The 24,757-nt window shown below is 38.5% G+C and overlaps 3 protein-coding genes and 1 long non-coding RNA gene across 12 annotated transcripts in view; 3 read left to right on the plus strand and 1 right to left on the minus strand.

The window, feature by feature from the left end:
- LOC149051708 (replication factor C subunit 1-like) overlaps positions 1-24,757 on the minus strand; it is a 100,593-nt gene that overhangs the window by 65,465 nt on the left and 10,371 nt on the right. For 5 of the 9 annotated variants that reach the window (XM_089185041.1, XM_089185054.1, XM_089185037.1 and 2 more), the window contains 3 exons: positions 23,916-24,061; positions 21,815-22,642; positions 20,508-21,511 (listed from right to left, as the gene is read on the minus strand). The exons of 1 other annotated variant lie outside the window; for it this stretch is intronic. In XM_089185041.1, the coding sequence (XP_089041167.1) occupies positions 24,038-24,061 (24 nt within the window). In that variant the 3' untranslated portion in view covers positions 20,508-21,511; positions 21,815-22,642; positions 23,916-24,037. Of the gene's footprint in view, positions 1-20,507; positions 21,512-21,814; positions 22,643-23,915; positions 24,062-24,757 lie in introns of those variants that run through there. 3 more of the 9 variants (XM_089185064.1, XM_089185052.1, XM_089185071.1) reach the window with 1 other exon arrangement.
- On the plus strand, positions 6,092-6,676 carry LOC149051712 (uncharacterized; the record flags this gene model as incomplete). The annotated part of the gene is made up of 1 exon (XM_089199999.1): positions 6,092-6,676. A coding segment is annotated over one exon (585 nt), but the record flags the coding sequence as incomplete, so codon positions are not given.
- On the plus strand, positions 9,561-14,789 carry LOC149051713 (uncharacterized). The gene is made up of 5 exons (XM_089184405.1): positions 9,561-9,732; positions 11,371-11,639; positions 12,010-12,124; positions 12,395-12,916; positions 13,363-14,789. The coding sequence occupies exons 1-5, from the start codon at positions 9,639-9,641 to the stop codon at positions 13,671-13,673; spliced, it is 1,311 nt and encodes a 436-aa protein (XP_089040531.1). The 5' UTR covers positions 9,561-9,638; the 3' UTR covers positions 13,674-14,789.
- On the plus strand, positions 16,418-19,236 carry LOC149051714 (uncharacterized). Its single transcript, XR_016180788.1, has 2 exons — positions 16,418-17,705; positions 18,345-19,236. It is a non-coding gene; the product is annotated as an uncharacterized LOC149051714 (long non-coding RNA).

Raw genomic sequence — 24,757 nt, forward strand, 5'->3', positions numbered from 1 at the left:
TTCCTCCCCCCCCCCCCCTCCCCCCCGGACTGGTCTCTTCATCCCCTTGAAGAAACTCTTCTACAGCCAGTGCTGAAGAGTTTTATTACAGTTTTTATTATAAAGAGGGGCTAGGAAATAAACTAATGGAGGGGAACAGTGGGACGGGAGCCCGGTAGATCAGGGGGCGGTAGAGAGAGGGAAGCGGGAGAACAAGGGGCGGGAAGCGGGAGCAGAAATAAAAATGGCGATAGTTTGTTGTTTATTACTGGGTATTATTCAGTCAAAAACACTCATCTAGCAAACTTTTGAAATTTCCATTGAACATCCACCAATGCTTGAAAGAAAATTTCGGAGGCAAGAAAACGTAAATTTGTACTTGGGCTGGAAAAACAGCATTACTTCCCGTGAATTTGGAAATTCCTTCAATTTGATTGCGTCATTGGTCATGAGATAACAGGACATGTGCAGTGTCTGGTAAGCTGTAGCTGTCGAAAATCTCCTGCAAAGAAAGCGATTCAGGGACATTAAGAATGTCGTCAAAGACTATATTAATCAGCCTCAGTATTTTTCGTTGTGGCCACGAAAAATCCGTTCATGAAAGACCTTCTTGGGAGCTCGCTCCATACGACTGCACATTCCAAATTACTGAAGATTTTGCCTCGTAGTGCAAACTTCTTTCCAAGGAATGCCGCTCCAGTGAGCGCGCCGGAGAATGCGGAGTGGTTCACTTTAAGACGCAATTTTTTATTTTGAACAAGGCTAAGGCCCATCAGGATAGGGAGTCAAACAGCATGGCAAGCCATCAGATTGGATTTTATAGACAACAAAAACAAAATGATAGCAAAAGATTACGAACTACACGGTAGGTGTGATTTCCTGTGCTGATTGTATTCACGGTAAATTAACAATTATTCGCAGTTGCCAAAAGATTCGATACGATTATTCAACGATCGTTTAGAGCTAACTGAAGAAAGATTTTGCCAGATCCTTTCAGACTGCCGAGGTGAATGTGATTTGGAAACAAATGAAACTGAATAAAATCAAGAATATTATCTTGACTCGGAGGAAAAAGAGGCTCTAACCAAAATTTGGAGTAGGAAGAGATCAGTGCGGCCTCCCCGGCGCATAAAAGACTTCCAATATTAAAACTTTCCGCAAAGGTTTAAGGACGATTTCAACCTACCGAACAAATCTGATAATCAGTCGAACAAGACTGTTTAATCATACTTCACTAGCACTTAAACTGAACGCTCAAAATGCAAACGGTTCAAAAATTGATGTACTAGCTACGACTAGTTACTTACGTCAAAAAGGGAAAGCAATCACGAACTTTACAGGAGGAGCAAACTCTAAACGTTACTTCTGCCTCTTGATTTTTTAATTTGATTTTGAAATGGCAATAGCTATTACATTCCACAGTACACTGAGACTTTCGTCTCTATAACGAGATCTCAGAAGCGACGCTCAAACTGTGATAACTCGGTTAGTGAAACTTAATTTAATTTAAGAAAACTGACCTGTAGCAACTTTCATCGGGAACCAATGATCCCACGCCGAAGCAAAGGCCAGAAAATAAACAAGAACATTAAGTTTTGGCACAGTTTGGAAGTTAAACCCGAGTTTCTGATCACTGACAACCATAATACCGTCATTATTACTACATATCGCGAATGTTACGATATCACAAGAAACATAAGGATTGTATATCTTTTCTTTTCTTTTTTTTTTTTAACCTCGAGCTTTGTTTCAAAGTTTGTTTGTTTCCGACAGATAATAGCTGGTTTTGATATCGACGAAAGCTATACTTATATACAGCTTGATATCTAGCTCTGTCACATGCTCGTCACGCGCTTCTGCTGCATCATTCTCAAAACAGAAAATCGTGTATCATTGTTTATTTCGTGATCATTGATTCTATTTTGTAGCAATGCTGTTTCACTATTTATACGCCAGGTGAGACAGGGGCTGTACTTGGACTGTATCATCTTTTAGGTTTCCATTTTCATTAATCTGGAGTATAGCACAATGACATAAACATCCTACTGTTTTTTTTTTTCGATGATGTGATGGTCGTTAAACCACTGCCTGCTTAGGTTGTAAGGCGCCGGACTGCCATGCGGGAGGTCGAGGGTTCAGGTCCAGGGTTCAGGTCTCAGACCGGACCAACACTCATGGTCTTGAAAGGACTGGGGAGATGAGCTGACTTTGCTATGGCACCTGTAAACTGTTAGACGTTTTAGTCTTCGCGGAACAGGACGATAAACTGCAGGCCCAATTTCCTGCATCTTCTCTGTACTGGTTAACAGGGAACGTACAGAATCCTCGCACTTTTCTGGTGTTGTGGTGTGGCCTTGTTTCCAGAAATAGGAAAAACTAGAGGCACCTGCTAAGTTTCCTTAAAAAAAAAAAAAAAACCCTGAACAGTTCAATGCAGTCTTGCTAAAGTTATTTTCAAAGAGGTGTAATTCGCATCCGAGGATATCAATATCACTCGTATATGTCCAACACACATTCTTTAATATTCTCCAACAAGCGAAATAAACTTGAAATTGAAGCGAAGGTAACAATTGGAGTGAAATGAAAATTTCAAGTTGTTGCCAAAATAGGACAACAAATAACAAGTTATTAGAATTATACGTAAAGAAATTAACAAACGAGAAAACAAACTAAAGGACAACAAAGACACTTACAAACGTTGTACGAGATCTCGACTGGTTAAAGATAATATAAAAGAATGATGAAAGCGATAGCACAGTGCAAGTTAAACGATAAAGCCGAATGAATAAAATTTACGGTAGAGAGCTTCTACAAATGACACAAACAAATAAAAATTATGCAAAAACAAATTAACAGAATATCGATGAAAGTAACGGTTCGTGAAAACAAAATAATTTAATGAAAAAGTGACAAAGGCACAAAAAAAATAACAATAATAAAGAATAAATGAATCACGTCAAAAAGAAACGCCAAATAATTTTGGTGGCAACAGAATGTAATTGACCTCAAAAGGTTTTTCTCCGTTTAAAACCGCAAACTCATTTTTTTATTCAAATTGAGTGTTTCTTTAAAGATTCCTTTCCTGTCGCTAGATTTAAAAATATCTTGAAAGAGAGTTTATTCGAAATCGTTTCCGAGAATCATGTGCATATGTAGACAGCCTGGTGACGTCAGTTTTCTTTTTACTTTGTTCGAATAATGTTATTTCTCTTTTAAGCCTGCTGACACATCCAACGGTTGCTTATATCAATTCGACTTATTCCTTACATTGACTTCATTTTATCCTTTTTTCAAATTTCAAATCAAATTACCATAGTAAAAATAGGCTTTTCTCACCTCACAATCAATATTCCTTTCCTAGCAGCATGAAGGAAGTTTGTCATCATAGACTCAGTTAAATGACCTGCCGCGAGTCTCCTACAACTCAGTGGAAGAGCATCTGAAGTACTAATCGGATGGTCGTAGGTCCGACTCCTAATTGTAGCACACCGAGTTCTTTTTTCTTGAGTATGCCTGTGTCATTCCCTGAAGGGCATCATCTTTCATTGTTTGTTTCCCTGGAAATGTCGTCTTTTTGGCTGGAAGGTGTGAGAAAGCTTTCGGAATAATCTTTTGTTGTGCAATGATCCTTCATTCTGATATTTAGCGATGATAGAAAACAAATACATAGATATAGCATATTTTTGTTTATATTTTGATAATGTAGTTCCGTTATCTTTAAATACATTTTAGAAACCATGACTAGATTATAGGCCTCGCGCTTGAGCCGCGAATGAAAGCGGAAAAAAAAATACTCGCTCCTGAACCTACAGTACTCAAGTGGAACTCGGGTGAGTAAAAGATGTGGGTTATTCGTTAATTATATAACCAAAACTAACGAGACCTGAAGTGTTACTTAGGAGTCTTAGGAGTTTTACACCACAAGAGAAACACAGATACCGAAAGCATAGTGAAAGAAATTTTCTTATTAATGATGCAGGCGATTTGTTGGCCTAAAAACTCGACGATTTTTTTTGGAAAGGTTGACCAAGTGAGCTGTAATTCGAAGGATGAGTGAAAAAGAATGACATAAGGCCAAAGTTCGCAAAAAGTTACTGTATAGCGAATACGACTGAAAATACAAGGAAAAATGATATCTGATTTTCTTCGACTGGATAACGTGGAATTCTCGAAAATTAGGAAATTTCCGTCTTTTGGAATACAAATACTAGTGATTTTTTTTTTGGTTTGCCCAATCGGAAAATATCCAAAACGTGGTAAAAAATGATGAAAAATGAAAAGATATTTGAACTTCCCAATTTCTCCAGGCTGCTACTAAAGAGAAAGGTGGTGTGGTGGATTAAAGCTTTCATTTAGCTTACTATTTGTCAACAAATTAAACATTCCCATCTATAACGATCCAAACTGGCACAGAGATGACATCCCAACACTTAAATGAGAGCTATGCTGAAAAGAATTACTGAAATGGCGTTGGTGTTCAAAATAGAATAATATTAATGATAATAATAATAATCCAAAAGAAAAAAAAAACCAGATTGATCTAAAAAGCACTTTGAAAGTACAAAAAGCAATTCATTTTTTATTTAGTACCCAATCCTATTGCATTTTCGTTCAACGTGTCTAAATGGAGGCACACGCCAACCTGGAATAACGGTTATGGACTATACATGTGTCTGTCAAGGTAAAAGCTACGTCGGTTATAATAAGTGGGAAAAGTAGTTCGCACGCCTCCGGATTCCCACCCCCTCCCCCAGTCGGTGTCCGACAACCCTCCGATCAACAGAAATCATGTAATTAATCTGAAAAAAAGAAACTTGAAAGCCCCCTTCTCCCTCCAAACAATATTGCCTGGAATCGGTGAGCAGTTCGATAACATCAGTGAAATGGGGGGAAGGAGAGAGAAATGAAATTTACAGAAAACATTCAAAAAGTAATAGAGCGTACCATTTATTGTAGTTAAATATTGCTGACATTGTGTATTTTTTAATTGACGCATCGCCACGACTTACCATCAATTCTCGTGAAAAAATTATTAATTTTAATTAGTCGGTTGTTATTGATGCAAGCGAGCCCGTTGTAACATTTAACAATAAACACGAGAAAATTAAACGCTTATGATTGGCTAAAAACGAGTAGATTCTCATTTAACACGAGTGCAAATTTTAAATAGCGTCGTCTTTCTTGCCTTTTTCTGATGCTTTTTTCATGTACTTCATTACCAAGTAATCACATGATTTCTCTTGCAATTTGGTGTGCTAAACACTTGTAAATTTTTTAAAGACTACAAATTATACCCGCCCTAAGGGCTCGTGCACATCTGTTGTCATTGAAAATTTTATTCCTGTTTATCAGCACCAAAATGCACTCGAAATCATGTTACTACCTATACGTATAAAAAGGTCAAAATCTGTTTTTTTTCTTTGCTTATAACATCAGTAGCTTACTGTAAGGATAAAGTTTAGATCATAAAAAGGGAGTATCGTTTCTTTTCAATATATTCTTAAAATACCAAAACTACTTCGCTAGAAAAGTACTCAATTTGCTTAGTATTAGGGTGGCTTTTCCTTTTTCATAAAAATCTTGTCAATGGCTTTTGTGATGTGTTGTGACCATAGAAACCAAAAGGCTGTTTTTATTTTCTGGCTTGAAAGCTCCATTTCCTTCCTGTTCTTGTCCCAATCTCACCCCCTCAAGTTTTAACACAGTGAGAGAGGTCTTAGTAAAATCTAACCCTTGGTAACTGACATCTAGGTTTCCTCACTCAAGATTGGTTTTGTATAGGTAATAACATGATTTCGAATGCAATTTAGTGTTAATAAGCACGATTAATTTTTTTGAAAGACAACAAAATTGCACGAGCGCGTAGGGCAAATGCAGTTTGTTGTCTTTGAAAAATTCAAAAGCGCTTAGTACACCAAACTGCAAGAGAAATCATATCATTACTTGTTAATATGTTAATTGTTAATGTATGCGACAAAACATCACAGAAAATCGAGATAGACGAAATGTTTGCAATTTATACTCGTGTTACAGCTTTGCACTCGAGTTTCAACTTTGCACTCGCGTTACATGAGAATGCATTCGTTTTTATCCAATAAGAAGCACGTAATTTTTTTCATGTACATTATTAGATCAGTTATTCTGCATATTTCAGGGTTTCAACGCCGTATTTACAAATCTGGACAGAACAGGACGCACTGGTCCCAAATCACTTGACAATCATTACGCAGGTCAGGATCACGATGGACAAGTTTCTTTGTCGAGAGGTATTCAACTCTGGACTGTGCCTTATTCTGGTCACTACAGAATAGAAGCAATTGGAGCCGCAGGTGGTTACAATGAGCAGCACGACGGCATATACGCCGAGTATCGAGGAAGAGGTGCAAGAATAAGCGGGACTTTTGTATTGATTAATGGAGAAATCATTCAAATTCTCGTTGGCCAGGAGGGGGGCAAGAGTGAACGCACAAGTAGTGGAGGGGGTGGATCTTTTGTAGTCAAAGAAACAAACGACTGCTTGGTAATTGCCGGAGGAGGTGGTGGTGTAATCGACCCGCAATCAAGACATGCAGGATGTGATGCCAGTGCAAACACAACGGGGAATCCTGGCTATAGATCATGGTTGGGGGGGAGCAATGGACATGGTTCCCAGACGGTTGATGATTGTAAAGCAGGTCAGGGTCTATATTATAAATAAAACGTGCCGATAAGTAATGGTGATGGAACTGAGTGGAGTCCAATTCGGTCTGTAATCATACGAGTGATAACAAAGTCGGACGACTGGCAGCGGGAGTCTGTTTTGTTTATCAGGATTTATTACTCAAAAATTACAATTACCGAGGAAAGAAGAATGGCCAAGTTATGAAAGACAAAGAACATTTGTCTGTACACGGATTCTATGGTTGTTGAGTTCAAGGTTGTGATTGGTTGATTTTAATTACAACTTTGAATATGATTGGCCTATTGAACTGTCCAATACTAACAACTTGGCAAGTGAATTAGTGGAAAGTAGGAAATTATCAAACCAATCACAATCGAGGAAATTGTTATCTTAATGATAACAAGGGGAAGACTTCGATTAAAAAATATGTAGTTATAATTATTGTTAGAATTTTATTTGAGGATGGTTCCAACTGAACAGTTCACTTTAGCTGTTTTTAGTCTGAAACTGTGATTATTTACACCAAATTGAATCCGAACTTATTTGACTACCTATACCTATATCACTGATATTTGTTATTTGATGTTTAGGTGGCGGTGGCGGAGGTTTTTACTCATATGGAAGGAGTGGACTGGAATATGGAGGAGCATTAGGAAATGGCAGCGAAGGTGGTAAGGCTTTTCTCAACGGAGGGAAAGGGGGCAGGGCCGCAATACCTATTATGTTTGGCGGCTTTGGTGGCGGTGGTGGAGGTACACAATATAAAGGGGGTGCAGGCGGTGGAGGGGGGTACTCTGGAGGAAGCAGTGGGGCTGGTGTAAGCGATTCCTGTGGGTGTGGAGGTGGATCGTTTAACTCGGGAAGAGATCAGCTGAATGAATGTTGTTACAACTCAGATGGGCATGGTCAGATGACCGTAACATTGCTGAAAGGAAACTAGCAGTTTACCGTATTAGGGCAACGGAACGTACACGATATGCTACGATATTACGTTAAAGAACAGACAAAAAATACGGACAGTTTCTGTTTTCCCTCGCCCTACACGGGGATTGGAAAATATTCACGCGTATTATTCGTGAAACCATCGAATAAGTTGTAATTATTGACCACTAACGTAAAGAACGTAGAGATGAATCATTAATGGCGATTAATTTCAATGAAATGCGGCTACGGCCTTGGGAAGACCGCACATACCATTGATTTGAATATAAAAGAGAGATAATTCAAAGTTGTAATGGTGTGTGTAGAGATTTGATATGTTTGATCACATGTTTGAATAAAAATTTCCTTTACTCGAGCCCTTTGGCTGCTGCCCTTTTTAATAACATGCGAAGGTAAACTTTAACCTCGGAACGTGTAATCCTGATACCTTATTAAAAAAAAGAATAACAGGGAGGCAACGCCAAGGAAGACATCGATTGGAATTTTCATCTTCCTTTATAAGTTTGCAAATGGCTGGACGTGTTTAACGTCTCTTGAGGCGCCCACTTCAATTCGGTCAAACGTGTGGGAGCAGCCATGAGTTAAACATGGAAAACATGAATCATTAAACTTCGGGGTTAAAGTTCTCAGACCATGCAAATTTTTGATGATTTCAACATGTTGTTTTGCACAGGACGGCTAAGAGACATATAAAGTTTTAAAACACACGCGCTGAGGCATTTTTCTGCCCATTAGATATTTTGTTTTGTCACTTCCTCGTTATCGTCCCAATCGTGGTTTGACTAATTAAGAGCCGATTATTTTCCGTCCGGCCCGAACGACCTCAGTTAGTAATTACATACATTATAATTTTTCAGAGGTTGTCGAAAAATGCCACGACGGCTATTGAACTTGACGACCAGTTTTGTCGATGATGTTTTCGCTGTTGTTCCGTACTTTATGGTTGATAAACATATCCTATAAGACATTTTGTGTGTAACATTGCAAAGTATTTTTACAAATTGTGCCGTATATTTACAATCCCGCAGGGCGAGTCAAAATAAAAATAACAATTAGATATACACAGCGATATCACACACCAATCCGTCTACTAAGTTACTTTTATCCAGCTGATTAATTTTATGACCATTTCCTATAAGGCAACGACGAAAAAAAATAAAAATAGAAACAAAAAGCGGTTTTTTGTCAGGTCTTGTGTTACGCTCATATCGTGCATGCACATGAGACGTCAACCTGTCAAACAAGGTTTTACAACGATTCAATGTTGAGATACAAAGTGACATATTATCAATGACAACTGTTTGAATAATTGATTTATTGCCAGTGGAAAAAAACAGTATGCCTAAAGACAAACTCTCAAAGACATGAATGAGCTTTAGGTATTTGACAAAGGTGCTTAATCAGAACTTCAAACTACAGTTCTTTTTTCATCATCCACCCCAATCACATGTCGACAATGCTCCGTAGTAGTCTGCCGCTGATACTTGGTGAACAGATGGCTGTTAACCAAGAGCGATTTTCAATCCATTTTCATTTCTTCTTTGATACAATTTCAAACAGTTTTTTTTTCGCAGCGCAAAGTAACCAAATTTCCAAAGATCGCTTGATATTTTAACTGGATTGGCCCATTATTTGTACTCAACGAAGCGAAGTTACTCGTATCATGTCACGACTCATTTTTCATTTCCTGTGTTTACTTAAAGAAAAAACATCTGTTCATTATGCATACACATTAGGGACACAGAACACAAAACACACGATAGCTCTGGGCAGTGTTGAACCGTATGATTAAACTTTTACAGCTACAGATCAAATACACAGAAGAGGTACCCGCGTTTTATAGCATCACCTACGTACTATTAAAAAAAAATGGTTGTGTGTTCTTCAAAAAAGCCCGAGTAACAGAAAGTTTGCTCGAAAGATATAAATATTTGATAAGTTGCGTGTGGCCGTTTCTTTTTTTGCAAGGATCCAATTGCTAATCAGTTGGTGATAAGTATATTTATGCTTATATCGACCATTTTTTCACCTCGGGAAATTTCGCCCAAAAGTAGTCATGAACGCGTATTTTACAGCTTTGCCTTTGTCGTTTGGATTTGTCCTTTTATTTGGAACTTGGATGTGTACACCCGTAGAAGCCAAAAATCGCGGTAAGTAAAAAAAACAACAACAACCAAAAAAACCCAAAAAACACGCATTTTTTCAGATTCACAAAAGATGCTCCACCGAAGAACGCACCTATTTTAAGAATATCATAAAACACTCTATCAGATACTAATAAAATTGCGCCCGTGCTTGATTAGCTCAAGTTGTAGAGCGCCGGACTGCCGTGCGTGAGTTCGAGTGTACATCTTCAAGCCCTAGAACGGACAAACACTTAGAGTACTAAAATAACTGGACAGAATTTGTTGCCTCTGCCATAATATTCGCAAATGGTTAGACATTCTATTCTGTACCTTCTCCACCATTCTCTCTGCGCTGGTTAGTAGACGACGTAAAAGAACCCACGCACTTCTCGCAGAGAGTGGGAAACACAGCTAACTATGTTGTGGTCTGGCCTTGTCAGTGTTTTAAACCAGCTCTGAGTAGAACTGGGCTATTCCGTCGAAATATTGCAACTACATACAATACGTATTCACTCAATACATTTTCTTGGTCAACTGATATCGGTGGATTGCATAGAGAATTCTTCAAAGGAATACATTATTCAGTGAATATTGACTCCTACATAATGTTTACATCTGTTGAGTCAATTTGGTCCAAAGAAGGCAACCTTTGTAAAAACCTTTTACGGATCTATGTGTACTTAAGAAATCTGGTCAAACAGAGTTTATTTGAAAAAAAAAAAAAAGGGGGGGTAATTTTCGAAAGGAACTGTGGTGCTGAGTTAGTGGGAGGTTTTATATGATAATTTGGTTTACAATGATAACAGTAAATTTGTCTATCACTTTTATGATAAAATATTCGACAGCACTTTACCGTTTAAAACAAAGTGAAAGTTAGGATATCAAACTTCAAAATATAAAATAGGACCTACAGAATACGATGGGACCGAATGTCATAGGTTTTTTTTGAATAAACATGTCTTAAACTGTTTCTGAAAAGTAACCAAGTTCGGAGCCGTTCTAATCAACATTGGAAGCCAAGCGAATGTCAACTGATCGATATTCTCTTGTGAAAGCTTTTTCCTCTGAGGTGGACCAACAAAGGCAAAAGCTTGATCAGCAAAAGTCTTGCAACTCGTACGAGGCACCTCTCAAAAAGCAAGATTGTTGGATCGCAGAGAGATAGGTTTCTTTTTTCCTGATGCGATAAGGGATATCACTCACTTTGTCACGGCGAAAGATGAGGGACTAACGCTCGTAACGTTAGCTTTAAAGCTCTTTACGGAGGTCAATTTACATATCAGCTAAGTTAATAACACAAAATTAACGTTTACTTGAACTTACTACAGCTCATTGCGTATCTCTCTTCGGTGAAAGATCTCTCTGAGCCTCAAGTTAGAACAAATAATACAATCTTTATTTATGTTAGCCTCTTTTTTTAATAATTATCTTCTTGCTGAGATTAACTTATAATACATTTTACCAAAAAAAATGCTGTAATCTGGTGGTCAGTTAAAAGTATTTTGTTTTTCTCATTTTTTTAAATTTATAATTGTAAGTGTTGATTCCTCTACTATTTCATTACCTAACTTCTACATCATTTAAAGAGTTACTTATTTACTTTTTGTTGTTGTTGTTGTTTTACTTTTTCTGCTTTTTTTCCCCATGTACCCCTATCTGCAGGACTCGGGTGTCGAAGTCTGCGGTTTGGACAACCAGACAATGGATTTGCTCTCCAAGGTCACTTACTTCGTAATATAACGCTCAAAATGGGAAATGAACTCAGTGGTGATTGTAGATACGAGTGCCTGATGGAAAGTAATTGTGTGTCTGTGAATGTCGGGCCACCCGACAAGAATGGACTCAGGGTCTGTCAATTGAGTGATTCTGACCATATTCAACATCCCGAGCATCTTACGGCACAGGAAGGATTCCTTTACTGGGCTACCCAGGTGAAATAATAGTTACCATGCAAATAGATGAAAAGAGATCGAAGACAAAAATAGCGAGAGAATCGAACGCAAATGGTCGGCTATATTAACAAAGTTTAGAAGTCGTTGTTTTAGCGAAACCGCGTTCTAAGCCATCTTCAGATTAGTCGAATCTTTTATCTGAACATTTATTTTTGTGAAAAACGCCAAGAGGGCCGAAAGCTAATAGTGGAAGAACATTTATTTATTTAATTCAATCAACCCTCTGATAGAGAATCCTTAAGGTCCTCTGCTTGCGTATAACTGCGGTTTGGTTTAGACCTGGTGTAAACAAGCGGCCTTTAGTGTTAAAATTGGAGACTGAGAATGCTCCTTTTGGTTTTCTCACTAGAATCCGTGTTCCAGCAACCCTTGTGCCCACGGTGCAACATGTCTCAATGGATTCACAGACAAGAAATACATTTGCCTGTGTCCACCTAAAGCCATAGGTGAAAACTGCGAGAATTGTAAGCAACATTGTAACAATTATCGGTAGTTACGGTTTGGAAGCGTAATCACTTTAACATGAAATCCTTCAAGCTAGTAATTGTGTCATCTAGTTGTCTAAGTGACAGATGAATGACATGTCGACAACCTGAACGGAGCATCGAATGTTTTCTTAACGGACTACGAATTAACAAGCACATCAAGTACGGCATCAATGGTAATGGTTTTTACTATTATTTTCATTATTATCATTATTACAATTATTATTCTTCTTATTATTTAATTTTCAGCATTCTCTGCGATCTTCTCAAATCTCGGTGCCACCGGAAGATATGGCCCAACAACGCTGGGCAGTCACTACGCAGGTCAGGATCATGACGGACAAGTTACATTGTCCAATGGTATTCAACAGTGGACTGTGCCTCACACTGGTGACTACAGAATAGAAGCAATAGGAGCAGCAGGAGGGTACGATTCACACCCTAATAGCGCTCAGTATCGAGGAAGAGGAGCGAGGATTATCGGAACGTTCAGTATGATTAAAGATGAGATCATTCGTATCCTTGTGGGACAGGAAGGGGGCTCTGAAGATCATGACTGGAGTTCTGGCGGTGGTGGAGGTACATTCGTTGTCAGACAAAACAACACGCCTTTGATAATAGCTGGAGGTGGAGGAGGTCTGCATTACTTGACAAAACGGCATCCAGGGTGTGACGCTAGTACAAACACAACGGGGAATCCTGGGTACAGATCAACAGGGTCTGGCGGAATCGGTGGCCTTGGCGGGCAGAGTGGCAATGCCAGCTACGCAGGTGAGGGAATTTCCGGGGGCCTCGCGAGCTGGAGAGCGAAACAGGCGAGAAAGAGGTCCGCTAGAGAAAACCTGCAGACTCCTCGACACCTCGCCCCACCCACACCTCGACTTTCGGAAAACTTTCTGGAAAGCCAGAGGTGTACTTGTCTCAGCAGCAGCATTTATGAAAGCTTGCTCGTAGGCTATGGGAACACCACATCCAGAATGAATCAAAAAATTCGATTCTTGCTTATGGAAATTGACATCCGTATTGTAAAATTCAGGGAGGAATTTTCTCCCACTAAACGATTCGTTTAAATAAGGTAATATCAGTTATTATTGTTAAAAAGAACCTTTTTGGTATAAATGGTTTCATTTCATTTATTTAGCGATTTATTAATATCTTTTTTTCTATCGTTTTTTCTTTTTGTCTGTTTAAGTTGAATCCCCTTTTTATTCTTTTAGGCGGCAGCGGTGGAGGCTTTTTTTCCAACGGAACGGATGAGAACGCAGATGGTGGCAGAGGATTTCTTCAGGGAGGAGTGGGGGGCAAAGGCAATGCGTTAAAAGCCGACGGTGGATTTGGGGGAGGAGGAGGAGCTTACGGAGGAGGGGGTGGTGGTGGGTATTCTGGCGGAGGTGGCGGAGGTGGCGGAGAGATGAACAAGGATTCATGTGGAGGAGGGGGTGGCTCTTTCAACTCAGGAAAGGATCAGAAAAATGAGTGTTGTTACCAATCTGATGGACCTGGTCAGGTTACGATAACATTACTGTGAAATCACTGTATAGAATGATTGATTAAAATTATTTAATCAACCATTAAAATTTCTTCAAATGTGATTGGTGCGCTAACTGCTTTAATTTTCGCTGATTTTTTTGGAGAGATGTAATCAGACAGTATGAAGTAGTCAATCATACCAAATCTACTCAGCTAGATCCATCAATCACAGAATTGATCACAATAACCAAATATCACTCATTTGAAGGAAAACTGGGAGTTTCCAGGATGGACGGATTGTTTTTTCGGAAATTGTAAAGGCTACGATTAATTGATAACAGGACTTCGTGTCGTCCATGTCTGTCTGTTATCATACTTGTGATTAACAAATCGCAGCTCTGAATTTCCAGTCATTTAAGGTAGCTGAAGCGAGAACAAAAAGAGGTTTTAGATCCCTTTTAGAGGTTTTACTTGTGATGTTTGATGGAGAATGAAGCATGGCAGCTGAATTATAGAGAGGTATCCTAAGTTTTCTTGAAAATGTAATGATGAAATTGTTAACAATATGTAATGTGTAACTTTATTTACAATGTACGGAGGTATACTTTAATGAGCCCGTACGGAGTAATTCAGATTACGCATTAAAAATTAATATCGCTTCTAAGACCCGAGAAGTGCATCCTCACTGTTAACTATCTAACCTCGTTTGGAACGAGTTCCTCAAGATTCACCGAAGCAAGAAGGTAAGCCATTGGCTAACTGTGAATTTCACCTTTTCATTTTTTGGGGGGGATTTATGTAACTATCAAAATAGAAATACAAAAACAAATGAAGTATTAAGAAATGAATCAATACGAGCAAGACCAAAATACAAAAATTGTCTTAGAAAAGTTTTAAATCCTTGTAACCTGTCTCTCTATAAAACTTTGCAAAATTAACTTTTAAATAATGTAAGAATAGAAATAAAGAGAGCCTTGTAGTAGACGCAAAAAAATCATTAGAATTACGCAGAAAACCTTTCCAAATTGTCAGCGCTTCGCCCGGTAAAACCCCAAAGTTTCTGATAATACCAATCAAATATATAAGAAATCTTTAATTTTAGCAATATCGCCGCTTGAAAGGCTTTCCTGGACGTTAAGTAGTCGCTGTTTATTTCCTTTTCGTCTGATTAATTTTTCATAACTCATAAATTGAGCAGAGGAAGGAAAGAATAAGTCATATTTAAAATGAGAGCAGACCTAGTTTGATCTATTTTGATTTGAGTTTTATAAGTGTCTTGTATTCATACGGAACGTGATCCACCGGAGTCGCTGATACGAAACCCATCAAAAATAAACGCGCAGACTCTCCTGGTGACAATTTCCGTTCAAGGACGTTGCTTCATTCATCGATAGACTAATAAGCAACAATAAATTCTTACGGTGTACGTACTTTTAATTATGAGTAACCAAAACCAGGCTACTTAAGTGTCTCAACATGGCACCCTACCAATTTGCACTGGCAATCGGGATATACATTTTTTTACTTATTTCTCAGCGAGATACCTCAGAAATTAAGTTTTACTCTAATTTTCGTTACTAAATATAACGCAAACGCTATATTTGGTGGTGGCTGACGGTAGATTTTGATTGGATCCACATTCCAACGGAATCAGATTTTGCCATATCGAAATTAGGAATATGAGACATTTCTTCATGCATGGTTTATTTGCTGTGGACACGGATCAGTTTGGCTAATTTTTATGAAGCAGTGTCTCTTGCTTTCTTTAAAAGAAATTCATGTCCAGTGAAGTTTGATTTCGAACGTCACGAGGCAGTAAATGTTTCTGGTCCAATTCTCAGGCGGTGCGCAATGTTCAGACCGCCTGCTTACCAATACATCCACCTCTTTTTATTATTTTCGGGCTGAGCTCCACATCAGCTGAGTTTTTGTTGGAAAAATGTACCTTGTGCGACGGGATGGTATGATTGCATTCTTCTTTATATACCAGCTGCCCTTATGAATTCTTCCGTGTCTTGTCGATCCGAACGTTCCATTTATGGGATGATGCTCCACGGACACACATTCAAGAAAACCAGGGCAGAAAGCTTGACAGAGTGTGTGATGGCGTGCAATAATGGTGCCATGTGCCAAAGTGTGAATTACATCATTAATGAAGACGTTTGTGAATTGAATAATCGCACGAAGGAGGCCAGACCAGATGACCTCGTTCTCCACGAAAATAGCATATATGTGACACGATTTAGTGAAAGAGGTATTGGTCGAGGCTCGAGGGTAGTCATGTAAAGGACACTTGTAATGGAGGCTGACAGTTGCTCACGTTTGGATGATCTGAGTAGAAGTCATCGTTATTGAATCTGATAATGACTCTCTTTTTGGCTGTCAAAACGTCTTTCGCTGTTATCGGGGTCGGTCCTCTATACATTTCTCACTTAGCCGGTTAGACTACACGACACGAAAACATTTTACTCCTGGGTTCAAAATATTTACTGCAACAGTGATGTTATTAACAGAATAGAAATATATATATAGCCAAGGCTATATCGTCATATCCCCTGTATTTCTAAAGACTTCAATTAGACTGCGGGACGAGCGTTTCTTCGCCTGCAGGAGAGTTTTCGAAGGCGTAACGATGGCTATCAAAAAGGCATCATTGCTTTGTACTTACCTTAATCATGGCTATTACAGTTTCCTCAAATCTGATCGGTGCCTTAGCTATAATTGGCTGTATTTGGACAGTTGGCTGTGATCGAACAGCTGAAGCAGCCAATCATACTAAGTTCACTCAGCCAAATCCACCAATCACAGAATAAATCGCAATAACAATAGAAACAATCACTTATCCTAAAAGAACTGAGGAATTTCCAAAATTAAGAATTTTTTCTTAGTTTAGGCATTGTCTCCAACGGAGATCTGTGACCCAAATGTATTTGTTGTTTTCGGAAATTGTAACGGCAATGATTAATTGGTATCAGAACTTCTTGTCGTATCACAAGCCCGATTTGAGCACTAATAGGAAAGTGTACGCTTGTAACTGGACAGTGTAATAGGACAGTTAAAGGGACAGTTAACTCGTCATGCCTGAGTAAGTGGACAGAACGCGTCATGTGCGCGCGCTGTTGTCTCGCATTTCGTAGAGTTAACTGCTATTTTTTATGAAAACGTATAACCGATGTGCAGTTTCTTTCTCAAAAGAAACAAAGGAAAATAATATGGTTTGAAATTTCGTTGGACTCTTGTGTAGGAACCTTCTTTTCAAAAACATTATGAGATTGAGTGAGTTTAAAGCGCTTTCCAATAGTTTGTCATGACATCGATGTGAAAATAACCATAGCACCTCCCCCTCCCCCTCTCCCTCCTACTACTTTTCTTTATTCAATCACCAACCTGCTTGATAATGCATCATCCAGGATTGCGAAAAGATAAAAGCCAAGAGCTAAGAGGAATCTAGCAGTTCGAAAAGAGAGATCTACGTAGTTTTCTTCAAATACAAGTGCACATCACAACTTTGACAGCTTGGATGCATGCTCTCCATATGTGTAGCTCCTGAAAATGAAGCAAATCGCATAGCTGATAAAAATTCCTTACAGGGGTAGAGAAGGGCGAAATCTCATCGGTTTTTCTGCTCCCTTCCCTTATCGAATGCGATGGTCCCTAACCAAGAGACAATTAACTGATATTCTCTTGTATCTATCGATATCAAACTGACTGATTCCCCTTTACAGGACCAGTTAATTTCTGTTATTTCTTTAAGAGACTGATAACAGAAATATGATAAAATTATCTTACAGGTCTTAAGCTTTTAAAAGTGAGTAGTTTTATTACTTCATTGTAGCAAGTAAGCAAAGAAATCACCCTCGCAAGTGGACTGCAATTTAAGGAATTGCAGATAAAGAGCCCGAAAAGAATTCAGCTCTTCACGGGATTCGAACTTATGCCTCCCATTGGGAGCTCACGTTGGGAGTGAGGCTTGGTAGCTCAGTTGGTAGTACAGTCCAGTGAGTATTGGGGAGGCATGGACTCGAAACTGCTGAGGCCCGGATTTTTTCAAGCTTCTTTTGAATACTTCCTTCAAATGCAGTCAACTTGGGTAAATTATTTATTTGCTTGATTTTCATCCGCAGTTAAAATGAACTTTATTTCGTCAAAAAATTGTGTAAGAGGCGTGATACATGTAGTAAAAGCTGATATTTTACAGTTCCATTTCTAGGTAAGTACCTTTTTCAAAAGGAGAAGGATGATCAAGACGCTGGAAGTTAACAATTACTAATCTTGTAAAGTAATAGGATTCTGAGGGCAAAGTTAATGTTGTAAGAAAAAACGAGAAGAATTCCAATTGTGAATTCTTCATTAATTTTTCATGTATTGTGCAAAAAAAAAAAAAATAGAAAAATCATCCTAAATAAAAGCAAAACGTTTGCAATAAAAAAGCTGCAGTAATCATCTTTATTGGATAAGACGAAAAAATTTTTACTCAAAATCGTCAGATGGTGACGGAATAATACAATAAACATAGGCATTAGCTTTTCCTGCAGCTTCATGAATCTATTTACTTTTATACACAGGCAGCGATCGAGTTGTGAAATAATTATGAAATTCTGTGGTGTTTGAAAAAGGTTACGGCTGACACAAAAAGACCAAAGAGGGTAAACAAACAAAGTCCTTCCAGATATCGTTCAAACCTATCAAACGCAGCTTATATTGCCGTGTCTCTCTCTTTGTCTTTTAGGCATTAGTAGGATCCCCTTCAGCCGCACATGTCTCAAAAGGCTGTCAACCGCTGGTTCCTAGCTGTGACTCACGCAACCCATCTCTTGTCAAGTACCGCCGCCAAGGCCGCCATTTCACGGCGTCTGTTGTGATTCTTGGAAGCGTCAACTTTGACGTTCCAGTGTAAAACTTTGAAACTTGCCTAGAAGGAAGAAGACTGTTCGCTCTTTACGGATATCTTCTACAGTTCGGGGTAAAGTTAAAAAAATTGTAGGGGTCTCCCTCGTTTATTACCACAGAATGATATAGTCTGTATCTGGGTGTCGTTGTTCTTTTAGTTGGTTTTTAATTTTTGTTGAGTCATAATATTACTCCTCTAATGGAAACCGCCCTAAATTCTGTGCTAAGCTTTATTAAACACGTAGACTGTGATAGAGTGTTAAGCGAAGAAGCACACAAAGTATTTAAAACAAAACAAAAAAAATTGTAGATTTTCATGCTGGTTTCTGAAAAGGGAATTATGTTATCTGGCTAACATAGAGAGGCAAATGGTAGCAGTGATTTTTTTTGTAAATAGATTTCTCTGAAAACGATGATGGATTTTATATATTATTTTATTTTCTTTGGTAAATTTGTATTTCATATTTCTTTTTTTTTAAGATAATATATTAAGTACTGGAAAGTTATACGTACAAAAAAGAGCAAGCAGTTTAAGTCAGGTATATAGGAAAAAACAAGAGAAATATAATAAATAAATATTACGGTTTGTCAAGATGTTTTAGGCAGAGGTTTATTATTATCATTATTATTATTATTATTATTATTATTATTATCATTCTCTGTTACTACAGAGTATCTTTACAAAAGTATTCAATAAGAAAAGTAAAACGTTGTTGCACGAGTCAAAGAAATGTCGTGAATTAATGAGCTCCGTGATAAGGGGAAAGATTTGGGAAGGGAGGTGTGAGTTTGGAACTGAGGAGCAAAGAACCAGCGGCAAGAAAGAATACGTAGTTAACAGTCAGTTGCGAGCATTTAGTACACAATTGTTTGGCGAAGGCAAATATCGGAACAATTTCTTTCACACGTGCGAATTATTCATATTTCGATACAAGTCTTGATTCAGACATGGACTAAGAAAAAATTCCAGGAACGAAAAAAGAAAATAGATTCTTGTCTCGCAAGCTACAACTTAGAGAGACTTTGCGCGAAGGGTTGACAAACCGCAATTAACCAGATGAGAAGAGCTCAGAGAGGGCTTGCACGCGGCTCTGAGGCGCTTTCATTAAAATATCGACAGCATTGTAATTACTCCTGCAAAGTGTTGTTCGCTGAACTATCTGCCATTTTCGAATCAATCAAAGAAAACTGAGTGTGATTCAATTCTAGTCTCCCTTGTCTGACAGCTTGGTACAGTTAACGAGCTCCAACATCGTGAAGACCTCTGATCTTTCTCGAAAAAAAATTAGCGGAAGTGGAAAGTGAGATGGAAGTGGAATATTGGATTGGTGGGACTACCGGCGAAACCGGATTTCATACAATTTTGTGTGCTCGTTGTTATCCGCGCGGGGATCCCGGAAAGAGATTCGGGAATTTGACAACCGACCACCAAACACAGGTTCGACTATTTATTCCGAATTAGCCAATCAACCCACGCGAAAAGTTCTATTCACCTGTGTGGTATATAGTAAAAACTACCATAAAGTGGGTAGATGGAGTAGAATTATGAAGCACGAAGAGAAAATCTAAGCAGACGAAAGAAGCCTAAGTCCAGCAATTTCTCAAGGAAATTCTTATCAAAACCTTCTGAAACCGTATCTCTGAGATTCTTGAGAATCCGTCTTGTGGTGCTACCCTTGAAACCACGCACCCACTTACACTCCCAACCCAAAGGGGATAAACGGAACCTCCCCTATGGCTCTTTTCTGAAAATGATTTTAATATATGCTATCGTCAGTAGACATGTTCTGCTGAAACATTTACGTCGACGCAGTTTCTTAAATCTGGGGTGACACCCTAAGCAATGGCTGCCAATGATCAATATTAGCAGTTATAGAGTCAAAAAACATCGAAGTTTATCTCTCATTCAATAAACCTATTGAAAGAAATGGGCAAATGTAATCAAGCGAACAAGACATAGCCGCACTCACTACTTCAAACGACAAGAAATGGCTTACGCAGGTTGATGCAGAAATTTTCTTCCCTTTTTTATTGATTTCCTCTTCCATTCGAACAAAATACCACGCGACTTGTTTCATTGTTTGACATTCAAATGTAAGTTTATTGTACTTAGATAATAGGTAAACAGTCTAATCGAAGAAACTAAATAAAATCATTTGGCTCCAATTTTCTAGCTCGTTCTGAGTTTCTCTCAGTGCTTTGTAGGCCAGTAACTAAAATTAGAATAAAACTTCTCGTTTTGCCTTCGGACGACTAATTCAAATAATATACTTGAAATGCATCATTCTTCTTGTAAAAAAGTAACACAATTCATCGCATCCAAAATTAAAGGAGAAATCTCAGAATATTAACAAATACCACGACTAAATCCTAGCCATTACGGCCAAAATCTGTAATTTTAAGTCCAGATAAACCAAATTCTGATCGGCAGAAACTAACTTTAAGTACCAATGACTGGGTAAAAATCGTCGAAAATTTTACCACAATTTCCATCTTACATAAACAAAGATAATCGAGCAATCGGACAACTGATTATTTTCCAATTTCCATGGAAATTCTCCACACACGCACATGGCTGTAACAACTTTACATCACTCATGAGAAAAAAACAATTAAGAAAAATCTGAAAAAACTCTGGGAAACATTTTCAAGACGTTTCAACTTCGACGTCAATGCAACGCCCAAATTCGCTTAGAAGATAATACTTAGATTAAAAAATTATTTTTTACATAGCTAATATGATAATTTCAAGACATGAGAAAAACAACAGTTTCAGCAGGATATCAAAGATGAAGGTCGTAAAAGCAGTTCAGACAAGCAAAAAGTCAACTTTTGAATCAAAGGAAATCCGTTCTCTTGTTAAACTTGACTTTAGCCGTCTTTTGATTCATCCTGCTTTAAAAAGAAGACTCTTGAAAAAGATTTCATCGGTAGTAACTGGTTTCTGCGTATCAGCGTTTTTATGTATCCGAAAACTCCCTGGGAATCCAATGCTCACTGCCTTAACTGAAAAATAAAAGATTCTAAGTTTAGGGAGGATAGTTGAGTTGCCATGAAATATTTCTTAGCACATGAAACGATACATTGCACAACAGGATTGTTTTAAAAGAAATTTGCTATTCTACTCCTATCATGTTTCCTAACGAGAATGTTATCATCGTAAACGTGTCCACTTGATTGTACTGCATCATCCAATTCGTAACCCAAATGAAAGGAAAATAACACGCAAGTATCAGTGCTCATACAAAAGCTATAATTATGATTTAAGGTAACTTTGTATTGAATAGAAGGTATAAACAGAATATTTACTTGCTTCAGCCTCTTAATATCCTTGAAATCCAGGTTGACGTCGTCACCAATGAGTACATTTAAGGATACGTCCGATCATCTCCACTTCTTTCCTTGCTCCTGGAAGTTGCACCAAACATCTTCCCTGATAGATGATACCTTTGAAACATGGGTCGCCGACAAGCAATGCACCAGTCTTCATGTGAAAGTCAGCTGGACAATCATGAATTAGTTGAAACGTAGTCAGAGAGGGAAGCACACGAATTCTGAAAGAATCACTTGGATAAGATGAGTCCGAGTCCTGCAACGCTGAAAAAGATACAAGGCAAAGTGGCCTCTCAGGAAGGAATGTTAGCTCCTTGCCTTCGATCAGTTCAGCAATAGGAGAAACGATGACGTCATGCAGCTTCTTTCGAGCGCTTGATTGGGAGTGCCTCATATCGACTCGGATCACATCATTGGCCACTTCCTCTTCTGTCGGCGAATCAAGCGGAGGATTTTCGATTGTAACAGTATCTCTTGCACCGATCTCCTGAAGAGCAGTTTTGTTCAGTAGCTGGATGAAAAATTCCGATTCATCCTCATACTTGTAATTGTTGACGTGTACCTCTCTCATCTAGATATTATCTTCACTGAAGCAAACCCAGAAGTAAACACATGCTTCATTAATAACTATGAAAGCTGTGCTCAATGGAACACAATTCAGAGAAACGCACGCTGTGTGTTGAAGAATCTCCAGGCTGATATTTTGTGGCCATGAGATCTCTCAGAGCTTGAGCGCGTCCTTCCTCTCCTTTCTCTTTGTTCGACTGAATAACGTGGAATTCTCGAAAATTGGGAAATTTCAGTCTGTTGGAATACAAATAGTAGTGAATTTTTTGGTTTTCCCAATCGAAAAAATATCCAAAACAAATATTCTCACAACTTGAATGAAATGGTGAAACAGAGAATTAACTCTGAAGTGTAAATTAAAGTGCTATTTAAACCCATGAATAACCCACAGGGCGTTAGCCCTAATAAAGGGAAACAGGGAACCACACGAGGCAAAGAAAAAATCTTTTGACCTCGGTGGGAATCGAACCCACGACCTCCGGATTAGATTCTCACAACTTGTCTGATTGATATTGTATTGATATTGTAAGGAGAAATCCTGTCTTGGTCACTCTTGTGAGATAAAGGGTTAGAGGTAAAGTCAGCACAAGAGGCACAGGTCTAACCTTGCCTATGCTTATGTTAATTTCAGTAGCATCAGGTGACTAGGAGAATTGCTTACTCCCCTCTAGACAAGGTTCCACTCTCCCATATCCGATTACAACCCTAATCTAAACTATAAGAAAATTCTCGAACGTGATTGGTTATCACCAGCCCGATTTGAGCACTAATGGGACAGTGTACGCGACATGTTTGTAACTGGACAGTGTAATAGGACAGTTAAAGGGACAGTTAACACGTCATGCCTTTGTTAGTGGACACAACGCGTCATGTGCGCGCGCTGTTGTCTCTCATTTAATTGTTGTTTTTACAACTGGTAAAAGAACTTCGTGTCGTCCAATTCTGTTTGATTAATAAAAGTACTAGGACCGAGTGGAGTCCAATTCGGTCTGTAATCATACGAGTGATTAACAATATCGGACGATCGCGAAGCGGGAGTCCGATTTGTTAATCCCCAGTATGATTACAGACAGAATTTGATGACACGAAGTCCTGTTACCAATTAATCAAAGCTATGAGAAAGAAGCTATGAGCAATGAGCTTTCTCAAAATTTGAGAAAGAAACTAGACATCGGTCGTACGTTTTCATAGAAATATCAACAGTTAACTCGGCGAAATGCGATACAACAGCGCGCGCTCATGATGCGTTGTCCACTAACAAAGGTATGACGTGTTAACTGTCCCTTTTTACTGTCCTATGACACTGTCCAATTACAAGCATGACGCGTACACTGTCCCATTAGTGCTCAAATCGGGCTGATGATAACCAATCACGTTCGAGAATTTTGTTATAGTTTTGATTAAGAGTAGATTAACTAGTAAATAACAAATCGGACTCCGGCGGTCGTCCGTTTTTTAAAATCACTCGTGAGGGAAAAGCATTTTGACAATCAATTACACTTGTACTCACATTTAGAGGATGAGTTCTTCCAATTTTTCCCCACTCTCTCAGCCAGTTCATCAGCTTTCTCATGTTGCTATTATCACCCTGCTGACCAATAATCTGTTTCACTGCACGAGGCCGACATTTGTCTACCCATAACACACTTGGTTCTCCTGCACAAAAACAAAATGACCTTTACTGTCAAAATCTTATGTAGATGAACCCTTTAATCCCTGAGACTGACTAACATCTAATTTCTCCTTTCAATATCAGCCCTGAATCAAACATTAAGGTTATGAGAATACAGCAAATGATCATCAACTGATAAACCTCTTGATTGTTCAACAAATTCTCCTTGCCAGCACATTAGGAAATGCATAAAGAACAGTATGGAGAATATGCATACTGATGTTAGGGTGTAAAGGATTAAACAAAAACTATACTGTCTTGTAACTCAGTTTAAGTGACACAAACAAGTCTACAGGTGGAAGAACAGATACATGAACCAACAGATGAACTCAAAGGTGGAATTTAGGGTAGAACTGAGGTGTGGGTGAATGGACAGAGGGAAAGAGCAGAGTGAGTGACAGATAGAAAGACAGTAATTGAATGAATGTACACACACAAGAGAGCAGAGAGACAGACAGACAGACAAACTGTGTGATACTGTAAATTTGCCACCAAAAAGAGTTTCTAATGCTGATGTTTCAAGCTTAAGCCCTTCCTCAGAGCAGATGGCTAATGCTTGAAACTTTAGCTTTGGAAAGTATTTAGGAAGGCCAATCTAAATTATCAACTCAGTTGATAAACCAACATTATCTTGTTAATCTCCCCACCGATGCAGCACCACAGTTTATTAAAAAACTTAC

This window comes from Pocillopora damicornis, chromosome 1, assembly GCF_964200805.1.
Source record: "Pocillopora damicornis chromosome 1, jaPocDami1.2, whole genome shotgun sequence".
In the NCBI taxonomy this organism is placed as follows: Eukaryota; Metazoa; Cnidaria; class Anthozoa; order Scleractinia; family Pocilloporidae; genus Pocillopora; species Pocillopora damicornis.